Consider the following 12,500-nt stretch of genomic DNA (forward strand, 5'->3'; position numbering starts at 1 on the left):
ATCAGTGTGTGTTGAGTGTTATCAGGTGTAGTTGAGTGTTATCAGTGTGTAGTAGTTGAGTGTTATCAGTGTATTGTTGAGTGTTATCAGTGTGTAGTTGAGTGTTACAGTGTTGTAGTTGAGTGTTATCAGTGTGTCGTTGAGTGTTATCAGTGTGTAGTTGGTGTTATCAGTGTGTAGTTGCATGTTATCAGTGTGTTGAGTGTTATCAGTGTGTAGTTGAGTGTTATCAGTGTGTTGAGTGTTATCAGTGTGTAGTTGAGTGTTATCAGGTGTAGTTGAGTGTTATCAGTGTGTTGAGTGTTATCAGTGTGTAGTTGAGTGTTATCAGTGTGTTGAGTGTTATCAGTGTGTAGTTGAGTGTTATCAGTGCGTAGTTGAGTGTTATCAGTGTGTAGTTGAGTGTTATCAGTGTGTTGTTGAGTGTTATCAGTGTGTAGTTGAGTGTTATCCAGGTGTAGTGAGTGTTATCAGGCTTGTGTTGAAGTGTTATAAGTGTGTAGTTGAGTGTTATTCAGTGTGTTGAGTGGTTATACAGTGGTGTAGTTTGAGTGTTATCAAGTGTGTAGTTGAGTGGTATCAGTGTGGTTGAGTGTTTATCAGTGTGGTAGTTGAGTGTTTATGCAGTGGGGTGTAGTTGAGTGTTATCGATTAGCGTAGTTGAGTGTTATCAGTGTTGTAGTTGAGTGTTATCAGTGCGTAGTTGAGTGTTATCAGTGCGTTAGTTGAGTGTATCAGTGTGTTGTTGCATGTTATCAGTGTGTAGTTAGCATGTTATCAGTGTGGTTGTATTCTAGGTTATCAGTGTGTAGTTGGCATGTTATCAGTGTGTCGTTGCATATGTATCAGTGTGTCCGTTGCGTGTTATCAGTGTGTAGTAGTTGAGTGTGTATCAGTGGTGTTTGAGTGTTATCAGTGTGTAGTTGAGTGTTATCAGTGTGTAGTTGAGTGTTATCAGTGCGTAGTTGAGTGTTATCAGTGTGTAGTTGAGTGTTATCAGTGCGTAGTTGAGTGTTATCAGTGCGTAGTTGAGTGTTATCAGTGTGTTGTTGCATGTTATCAGTGTGTAGTTGCATGTTATCAGTGTGTAGTTGCATGTTATCAGTGTGTAGTTGCATGTTATCAGTGTGTCGTTGCATGTTATCAGTGTGTCGTTGCGTGTTATCAGTGTGTAGTTGCGTTAACATTACATGTTACTTTTTTTAGACGCTTTTATCCAAAGAGACTTACATTCTCAATACTGTGGGCAATCCCCACAGGAGCACTTGGGGTGAAGTGTCTCAGGGACACAACGACATGCTGCCTGCCAGTGGGGTTTGAACCTGTGACCCCCTGATCCGAACACCAACGCACAACCCACTGCGCCACACGCCTCCCTGTTATCAGTGTGTAGTTGCGTGTTATCAGTGTGTAGTTGCGTGTTATCAGTGTGTAGTGCGTGTTATCAGTGTGTAGTTGAGTGTTACTCACGGTAACGGTGGTGTTGCAGGTCGGCTTGCAGCCGAAGCTGACGCCCATGCTCAGCGATCCTTCGATGCTCCGAAGGTACACACAGCCGTAGGTGGATAATCCCTGAAACACAGAGTTTCTCATCAGACGTTGCTGACACAGGAAGAGCATCCTTTACTCAGGTACGAATATAAATACGTTGGTATTAAAATACTCCAGTACTAGTAAAAAGCATCATACATCATGTGTTTTTATGTACAAAGTAACTATGAGTGTTAAATAAATATATGAGTTCAGGGAAATATATCAGAGTGAGACGTCTCACCGTGTTAACTCCACCCTCACACTGACTCAGATGGACATTAGAGCAGGACACACACTCGCCCTGAAACACAACAGAGACACCTTCAGGACACACACACACTGAAACACAACAGAGACACCTTCAGGACACACACACACACACTCTGAAACACAACAGAGACACCTTCAGGACACACACACACTCTGAAACACAACAGAGACACCTTCAGGACACACACACACTCTGAAACACAACAGAGACACCTTCAGGACACACACACACTCTGAAACACAACAGAGACACCTTCAGGACACACACACACTCTGAAACACAACAGAGACACCTTCAGGACACACACACTCTGAAACACAACAGAGACACCTTCAGGACACACACACACTGAAACACAACAGAGACACCTTCAGGACACACACACACTCTGAAACACAACAGAGACACCTTCAGGACACACACACTCTGAAACACAACAGAGACACCTTCAGGACACACAACACTCTGAAACACAACAGAGACACCTTCAGGACACACACACACTGAAACACAACAGAGACACCTTCAGGACACACACACATCTGAAACACAACAGAGACACCTTCAGGACACACACACATACTGAAAACACAACAGAGACACCTTCAGGACACACACACATACTGAAACACAACAGAGACACCTTCAGGACACACACACACTACTGAAACACAACAGAGACACCGTCAGGGACACACACACACACTCTGTAACACAACAGAGGACACCTTCAGAGACACACACACTCTGAAACACAACAGAGACACCTTCAGGACACACACACACTCTGAAACACAACAGAGACACCTTCAGGACACACAAACACTGAAACACAACAGAGACACCTTCAGGACACACACACTCTGAAACACAACAGAGACACCTTCAGGACACACACACACTGAAACACAACAGAGACACCTTCAGGACACACACACTCTGAAACACAAACAGAGACACCTTCAGGGACACACACACATACTGAAACACAACAGAGACACCTTCAGGACACACACCACACTCTGAAACACAACAGAGACACCTTCAGGACACACACACCACTCTGAAACACAACAGAGACACCTTCAGGACACACACCACACTTGAAACACAACAGAGGACACCTTCAGGACACACACACACTCTAAAAACACAACAGAGACCACCTTCAGGACACACACACTCTGAAACACAACAGAGACACCTTCAGGACACACACACACACTGAAACACAACAGAGACACCTTCAGGACACACAAACACTGAAACACAACAGAGACACCTTCAGGACACACACACTCTGAAACACAACAGAGACACCTTCAGGACACACAAACACTGAAACACACAGAGACACCTTCAGGACACACACACACTGAAACACAACAGAGACACCTTCAGGACACACACACACTGAAACACAACAGAGACACCTTCAGGACACACAAACACTGAAACACAACAGAGACACCTTCAGGACACACACTCTCTCTGAAACACAACAGAGACACCTTCAGGACACACACTCTCTCTGAAACACAACAGAGACACCTTCAGGACACACAAACACTGAAACACAACAGAGACACCTTCAGGACACACACACACTGAAACACAACAGAGACACCTTCAGGACACACACACACTGAAACACAACAGAGACACCTTCAAGACACACACACTCTGAAACACAACAGAGACACCTTCAGGACACACACACTCTGAAACACAACAGAGACACCTTCAGGACACCACACACTCTGAAACACAACAGAGACACCTTCGCAGGACACACACACTCGAAACACAACAGAGACACCTTCAGGACACACACTCTCTGAAACACACAGAGACACCTTCAGGACACACACACTCTGAAACACAACAGAGACAACCTCAGGACACACACTCTGAAACACAACAGAGACCACCTTCAGGACCACACACCACTGAAACACAACAGAGACACCTCAGGACACACACACTCTGAAACACAACAAGACACCTTCAGGACACACACACACTCTGAAACACAACACAGAGACACCTTCAGGACACACACACACTGAAACACAACAGACCGAGACCACCTTTCAGGGACACATCATCTCTCTGAAACACAACAGAGACACCTTCAGGACACACACACTCTGAAACACAACAGAGACACCTTCAGGACACACACACACTGAAACACAACAGAGACACCTTCAGGACACACACACTCTGAAACACAACAGAGACACCTTCAGGACACACACACTCTGAAACACAACAGAGACACCTTCAGGACACACACACACTGAAACACAACAGAGACACCTTCAGGACACACACACACTGAAACACAACAGAGACACCTTCAGGACACACACACACTGAAACACAACAGAGACACCTTCAGGACACACACACACTGAAACACAACAGAGACACCTTCAGGACACACACACACTGAAACACAACAGAGACACCTTCAGGACACACACACACTGAAACACAACAGAGACACCTTCAGGACACACACACACACTGAAACACAACAGAGACACCTTCAGGACACACACACACTGAAACACAACAGAGACACCTTCAGGACACACACACTCTGAAACACAACAGAGACACCTTCAGGACACACACACACTGAAACACAACAGAGAGACCTTCAGGACACACACACACTGAAACACAACAGAGAGACCTTCAGGACACACACACTCTGAAACACAACAGAGACACCTTCAGGACACACACACACTGAAACACAACAGAGAGACCTTCAGGACACACACACTCTGAAACACAACAGAGACACCTTCAGGACACACACACACTGAAAAACAGCAGAGACACCTTCAGGACACACACACACTGAAACACAACAGAGAGACCTTCAGGACACACACACACTGAAACACAACAGAGAGACCTTCAGGACACACACACTCCCTGAAACACAACAGAGACACCTTCAGGACACACACACACTGAAAAACAGCAGAGACACCTTCAGGACACACACACTCTGAAACACAACAGAGACACCTTCAGGACACACACACTCCCTGAAACACAACAGAGACACCTTCAGGACACACACACTCTGAAACACAACAGAGACACCTTCAGGACACACACACTCTGAAACACAGCAGAGACACCTTCAGTGGACCTGAGGTCTCACCTTGGTGGCCCGGGTCTCGTTGAGGTCGCAGCGGTGGGGCAGGACGGGTCGGATGGAGGCCGGCATCAGGACCCCCTCCAGGACGTACAGACGCCCGTTCTTACCCTCTACCGCCGCCTCCAGCACCGCGGCCCCGTCCACCAGAATCTGACCCTGCACATCAGAATAATGTACCTTATTAATCTAAAATATATGTTATTGATATACAATCTGACCCTGGACCAATCAAATATACGTAATTAGTATGAAATATGACCACAAAATCTACATTATCTATATAACATCTGTCCTCCGTGCTGTTTGCACCCAGTGACTCCAGTCAACAATGATATTAAGTCAAATACATCGTGTTAAAATACGTTTTCTGGGAGGTGAACTCACGTTGTTCGTCACGTTGATGGTGAGGACCTGGCTGGCCAACGAGGCGAGGCGCGGGCCGGAGACGGCGTTAAACACGTCCAGCTGTAAACCAGACTGACATCAGGAGGGCTGGGGCATTATGGGATGTGTACTGAATGAATGTCTTTACTCACGCCGGAGGACGGGACGATGTGGTTCCTCATCAGCTCCAGCAGCTTCCACCGGCCCTGCACAATAAAAGCATGTTTAGTTTCATTTCAACGAGGTGTGAGGTGTGTATGTGAAGCTGAGCCTCACCTCGGTGCTGCTCAGCCAGTCCAGCTGACCCTCCGGCATGGCGCTGAAGGCGGCGCTGCTCGGGGCGAAGACGGTCATCGGACCGGGCAGGTCCAGAACCGAGGCCAGAGACACTTTCTGAACCGGGAACAACAGGAAGTTCTTTATCTCATTCTCTGATCTCAGCAGATATCAGAATAAAGCAGCAGGACCAGAACCAGGACCAGAGACACTGAGCGAAAGACCTAGACCAGGTCGATACCAAGTTTAAGACCCAGTCAAGACCAAGACTCAGTCAAGACCAGGACTCAGTCAAGACCAATAACTAGTCAAGACCAGGACTCAGTCAAGACCAAGACTCAGTCAACACCAGGACTCAGTCAAGACCAGGACTCAGTCAAGACCAAGACTCCGTCAAGACCAGGACTCAGTCAAGACCAGGACTCAGGCAAGACAGAGACTCAGTCAAGACCAAGACTCAGGCAAGACCAAGACTCAGTCAAGAACAACACCGAGTCAAGACCAAGACTCAGTCAAGACCAAGACCGAATCAAGACAAAGACTCAGTCAAGACCAGGACTCAGTCAAGACCAAGACTCAGTCAAGACCAAGACTCAGTCAAGACCAGGACCCAGTCAAGACCAGGACTCAGTCAAGACAGAGACTCAGTCAAGACCAAGACTCAGTCAAGACCAAGACTCAGTCAAGACCAGGACCGAGTCAAGACCAAGACTCAGTCAAGACAGAGACTCAGTCAAGACAGAGACTCAGTCAAGACCAAGACTCAGTCAAGACCAAGACCGAGTCAAGACCAAGACTCAGTCAAGACCAAGACCGAATCAAGACCAAGACTCAGTCAAGACCACGACTCAGTCAAAACCAGGACCCAGTCAAGACCAGGACTCAGTCAAGACCAGGACTCAGTCAAGACCAAGATTCAGTCAAGACCAGGACTCAGTCAAGACCAAGATTCAGTCAAGACTAGGTTTATTACCAAATGAAGACCCAGACCTGCCCCAGTCTAGACCCAGTCCAGAGAGGTACGAACCTCTAACAGGGACTTGAACGTGTCGAACTTCCCGTAGTCAGAGACGATCTTCAACAGGTTCTCCTGTTGAAGACAAACAGGAAGTCAGTCTGAGTTCAATTAAACAGTGGATCAACATGAGGTCCAGGTCTCACCTGGGGGTCCAGGTCTCACCTGAGGGTTGCTCTCCACAGTCGGTGCCACGCTGTCCATCAGCTTGTTGATGATGTGGATCATCCCGTTAGACGCCACCACGTCCGACTGAAGGATCACCGCCTTCTTCCTGCTGCCGTGGAGACGGATCCTCATCTGCAGGTCCTGGGGGAGGAGGAGGAGGAGGAGGAGGAGGAGGAGGAGGAGGAGGGAGGAGGAGGAGGAGGAGGAGGAGGAGAAGGAAGAAGAAGAAGAACAAGAACAAGAAGGAAAGACACAACTTCTTCAGAACTTAAACCAATGTGACTTATAGCTGATTAATATGCGCCTTAGTGCCGACTCATGTCTGATTTGTTCTCCACTTTGTCCCGATTTATACCGACTTGTACCGACTTATACCGACTTGTTGCTGACTAAATGTCGACTTGTTAGCCGTGTGTCTCACCCCCTCGCTGGTGTCCATCTCCCCCATCTTTCCCGTCACAGTGTAGAAGACAGCGGTTCTCTTCAGCGAGTCGAAGGGCAGGACTCCGGCCACCAGGTGCATCTTGCTCAGGTACTGAGCCTTAGACCGGTCCGCCGTCAGAGACCGCACCTGAGAGGGAGACCGGGTCGTTAAACCCTCAGGCAAGTCTGAGCCCACAGGAAGGATAACAGAGACTTTCAAGATAAGAGGTTCTCACCGAAACCCCCCTGAAGCCTTTATTGATCGGGACAAACAGGGTGAATGGACCCAGGTTCTGCAGGGACCAGGAGAGAGACCCTGAAAGCAAACAGTTCTCATTGAGTTCTTCATTCCAACTCAAATCTGACTTGTTTGTGACTGATTGTCGACTTTTCGATGGCTGATATGTGACTCGTTGCTGACCTATTTCTAACTTGTGCGACTTGTTTCTGAATAATAGCCGACCTGTTAGTGACTTGTTTCTGAATAACAGCCGACCTGTTAGTGACTTGTTTCTGAATAATAGCCGACCTGTTAGTGACTTGTTTCTGAATAACAGCCGACCTGTTAGTGACTTGTTTCTGAATAACAGCCGACCTGTTAGTGACTTGTTTCTGAATAATAGCCGACCTGTTAGTGACTTGTTTCTGTATAATAGCCGACCTGTTAGTGACTTGTTTCTGAATAATAGCCGACCTGTTAGTGACTTGTTTCTGAATAATAGCCGACCTGTTAGTGACTTGTTTCTGAATAACAGCCGACCTGTTAGTGACTTGTTTCTGAATAACAGCCGACCTGTTAGTGACTTGTTTCTGAATAACAGCCGACCTGTTAGTGACTTGTTTCTGAATAATAGCCGACCTGTTAGTGACTTGTTTCTGAATAACAGCCGACCTGTTAGTGACTTGTTTCTGAATAATAGCCGACCTGTTAGTGACTTGTTTCTGAATAACAGCCGACCTGTTAGTGACTTGTTTCTGAATAATAGCCGACCTGTTAGTGACTTGTTTCTGAATAACAGCCGACCTGTTAGTGACTTGTTTCTGAATAATAGCCGACCTGTTAGTGACTTGTTTCTGAATAATAGCCGACCTGTTAGTGACTTGTTTCTGTATAACAGCCGACCTATTAGTGACTTGTTTCTGAATAATAGCCGACCTGTTAGTGACTTGTTTCTGAATAATAGCCGACCTGTTAGTGACTTGTTTCTGAATAATAGCCGACCTGTTAGTGACTTGTTTCTGAATAATAGCCGACCTGTTAGTGACTTGTTTCTGAATAATAGCCGACCTGTTAGTGACTTGTTTCTGAATAATAGCCGACCTGTTAGTGACTTGTTTCTGAATAATAGCCGACCTGTTAGTGACTTGTTTCTGAATAATAGCCGACCTGTTAGTGACTTGTTTCTGAATAACAGCCGACCTGTTAGTGACTTGTTTCTGAATAATAGCCGACCTGTTAGCGACTGGATTCTGAATAATAGCCGACCTGTTAGTGACCTGTTAGCGACCTGTTAGCGACCTGTTAGCGACCTGTTAGTGACTTGTTTCTGTATAATAGCCGACCTGTTAGTGACTTGTTTCTGAATAACAGCCGACCTGTTAGTGACCTGTTAGCGACCTGTTAGCGACTTGTTAGTGACCTGTTAGCGGCCTGTTAGCGACCTGTTAGCGACCTGTTAGTGACTTGTTTCTGAGTGTAAGGCAGTTACCCAGCAGGGACATGGCGCTGCTCAGCTGGCCCCTCCACTGCCCCCACGGCTCCGTGTTCAGGTCGCTCAGACGCTGCATGATGTTCCCGTAGCACACCTTCCCGTTACCCACAAACCCCTGCTTACAGGTGCACCTGGGGACAGGTCAGAGGACAGGTCAGAGGACAGGTGAGGGCGACAGGTGAGAGGACACGTCAGAGGACACGTAAGAGGACAGGTGAAGGGACAGGTGGGAGGACATTAAAGAACGGTCACCTGTGATCACAACATGACGGTATGAAGGGTTATATAATAATAATAATAATAATAATAATAATAATACATTTCATTTATATAGCACACTTTAAAAACAACGTCATCTCACAATGCTATGAGGAGAAAATCAAAATAAAGAATAATAAAAAGTGATCTAAGGAACATATTGAATACAATAAGGTAATATAAAAATAGATTAAGAGCATAAAAGGTTAGAATAAAAAAGATAAATGAATGATGTCTGGGAGGTACTGACTGGACCTGGCCCGGCTCTGAGGTTCTGCAGGTCGCCTCCTGGTGGCAGGACGCGGGACTGCAGGCGTCCTTCAGGCTGCAGCTGCCGTCCCTCCGGACGACAAACCCCGGGAGACACTCGCAGTGAGACTGAGGAGGACAGGTGAGTGCAGGTACAGGTAAATATACCGGTTAATACATACAGGTAATGTCCTACAGGTATTGTCCTACAGGTATTGTCCTACAGGTATTGTCCTACAGGTATTGTCCTTAATGTAATAGGTGAATATAGGTGATCCCACAGGTAAGAGCTAACATCCTACAGGTAAGAGCTAACATCCTACAGGTAACGTCCTACAGGTAACGTCCTGCAGGTAAGAGCTAACGTCCTACAGGTAACGTCCCACAGGTAAGGTCCTACAGGTAACGTCCTACAGGTAACGTCCTACAGGTAACGTCCTACAGGTAACGTCCTGCAGGTAAGAGCTAACGTCCTACAGCTAACGTCCCACAGGTAACGTCCTACAGGTAACGTCCTACAGGTAACGTCCTACAGGTAACGTCCTACAGGTAAGAGCTAACGTCCTACTGGTAACGTCCTACCGGTAAGAGCTAACGTCCTACAGCTAACGTCCTACAGGTAACGTCCTACAGGTAAGAGCTAACGTCCTACAGCTAACGTCCTACAGGTAACGTCCTACAGGTAAGAGCTAACGTCCTACAGGTAACGTCCTACAGGTAAGAGCTAACGTCCTACAGCTAACGTCCTACAGGTAACGTCCTACAGGTAAGAGCTAACGTCCTACAGGTAACGTCCTACAGGTAACGTCCTACAGGTAACGTCCCACAGGTAACGTCCTACAGGTAACGTCCCACAGGTAACGTCCCACAGGTAACGTCCTACAGGTAACGTCCTACAGGTAACGTCCTACAGGTAACGTCCTACAGGTAAGAGCTAACGTCCCACAGGTAACGTCCTACAGGTAACGTCCTACAGGTAACATCCTACAGGTAACGTCCTACAGGTAACGTCCTACAGGTAAGAGCTAACGTCCCACAGGTAACGTCCTGCAGGTAACGTCCTACAGGTAACGTCCTACAGGTAAGAGCTAACGTCCCACAGGTAACGTCCTACAGGTAACGTCCTACAGGTAACGTCCTACAGGTAACGTCCTACAGGTAAGAGCTAACGTCCCACAGGTAACGTCCTACGGGTAACGTCCTACAGGTAACGTCCTACAGGTAAGAGCTAACGTCCCTAAGGTAAGAGCTAACGTCCTACAGGTAACGTCCCACAGGTAAGAGCTAACGTCCTACAGGTAACGTCCTAAAGGTAAGAGCTAACGTCCTAAAGGTAACATCCTACAGGTAAGAACTAACGTCCTACAGGTAACGTCCCACAGGTAAGAGCTAACGTCCCACAGGTAACAGATACAGGTGTGTCCCCTGACCTTCCCCGGGCCGTCGTAGACGCAGCTCGTGGTCTCGGCGCTGCACCCCCCCTGGTTACTCTGGCAGGGGTCCACAGCCATGCAGACCCTCCCGTCTCCACTGAAGCCCTCGTTACAGGCGCACAGGTGCGTGCCCGGCCCGGTGGGGACGCAGGACGCCTGCAGGTGACACACCTGCGTCCGGCAGGGGTTCACGGCTGGGGACAGACAGCAGGAGACACTCTCAATACACAGGGATTAATAAAGGTTCATCTCATCTTATCTGATCTCATCTTATCTTATTCATTATTGTGTTCAGCTCATGATAGTTTATATTTAGTTTCCTAATGAACTCACAGAGACAGGTGTCCCCGGACTTCTGGTATCCAGGTAAACACTGACAGACCAGCCGAGCAGTCAGAGCCTCCTCCATGCAGCGAGAGTTCAGAGGACAGCGCAGGGACACACACTCAGGTAGCTCTGCAACACAGGTAGATATACAGGTAGATATACAGGTAGATATACAGGTAGATATACAGGTAGATATACAGGTAGATATACAGGTAGATATACAGGTAACTGACCTTGATCACAGCTGGGCCCTTTGTATCCGGAGAAGCAGGTGCAGCGACCGTCACCTGTCAGACCAGAGGCACACACACCGTGCACACAGGAACACACTGCACACACACACACACACACACACACCACACACACACACCACACACACACACACACACACACACACACACACACACACACATACACACACACACACACACACACACACATACACACACACACACACACACACACACTCAGTGGGTCATTTATCGTAAATGAATCATTTTAAGACGATATTAAACCACAGGTATGAGGTTACCTGAGCTGCAGGTGGACCCGAAGCGTTTCGTAGAGCAGTCCTCACAAGCTGTCCCTGCAAAGCCCGGCTACACACACACACACACACACACACACACACACACACACACACACACACACACACACGCACGCACGCACGCACACACACACACACACACATTTGAATACTTTATTTGGTTTCACAAATTATATTACATAAGACAGGGAATCAAATATATCGGGGCTAAGCAGCACAGAACCCTTAAGGGAACACATAGCATCTCCTTCTCCACACGGCTAAGCAGCAGCCTTAAGGGAACACATAGCATCTCCTTCTCCACACGGCTAAGCAGCAGCCTTAAGGGAACACATAGCATCTCCTTCCCCACACGGCTAAGCAGCAGCCTTAAGGGAACACATAGCATCTCCTTCTCCACACGGCTAAGCTGCAGCCTTAAGGGAACACATAGCACCTCCTTCTCCACACGGCTAAGCAAGCAGCCTTAAGGGAACACATAGCACCTCCTTCTCCACACGGCTAAGCAGCAGCCTTAAGGGAACACATAGCATCTCCTTCTCCACACGGCTAAGCAGCAGCCTTAAGGGAACACATAGCATCTCCTTCTCCACACGGCTAAGCTTGCGCCTTAAGGAACACATAGCACCTCCTTCTCCACACGGCTAAGCAGCAGCCTTAAGGGAAACACATAGCATCTCCTTCCCCACACGGCTAAGCAGCAGCCCTTACGGGGAAACA

At 47.6% G+C, this 12,500-nt stretch overlaps 1 protein-coding gene across 1 annotated transcript in view; it reads right to left on the reverse strand.

The window, feature by feature from the left end:
* Positions 1-12,500, reverse strand: part of stab2 (stabilin 2) — a 64,675-nt gene that overhangs the window by 45,876 nt on the left and 6,299 nt on the right. The window contains exons 5-20 of the mRNA XM_034149825.1: positions 11,766-11,832; positions 11,467-11,562; positions 11,240-11,362; positions 10,904-11,100; positions 9,475-9,602; positions 8,964-9,097; positions 7,491-7,570; positions 7,253-7,402; positions 6,829-6,972; positions 6,676-6,738; positions 5,649-5,765; positions 5,525-5,578; positions 5,373-5,453; positions 4,992-5,144; positions 1,775-1,834; positions 1,471-1,572 (exon numbers count right to left, since the gene is read on the reverse strand). Of these exons, the coding sequence (XP_034005716.1) occupies positions 1,471-1,572; positions 1,775-1,834; positions 4,992-5,144; positions 5,373-5,453; positions 5,525-5,578; positions 5,649-5,765; positions 6,676-6,738; positions 6,829-6,972; positions 7,253-7,402; positions 7,491-7,570; positions 8,964-9,097; positions 9,475-9,602; positions 10,904-11,100; positions 11,240-11,362; positions 11,467-11,562; positions 11,766-11,832 (1,749 nt within the window). The remainder of the gene's footprint in view (positions 1-1,470; positions 1,573-1,774; positions 1,835-4,991; positions 5,145-5,372; positions 5,454-5,524; positions 5,579-5,648; positions 5,766-6,675; positions 6,739-6,828; positions 6,973-7,252; positions 7,403-7,490; positions 7,571-8,963; positions 9,098-9,474; positions 9,603-10,903; positions 11,101-11,239; positions 11,363-11,466; positions 11,563-11,765; positions 11,833-12,500) is intronic.

This window comes from Trematomus bernacchii, unplaced genomic scaffold (assembly GCF_902827165.1).
Source record: "Trematomus bernacchii unplaced genomic scaffold, fTreBer1.1, whole genome shotgun sequence".
In the NCBI taxonomy this organism is placed as follows: domain Eukaryota; kingdom Metazoa; phylum Chordata; class Actinopteri; order Perciformes; family Nototheniidae; genus Trematomus; species Trematomus bernacchii.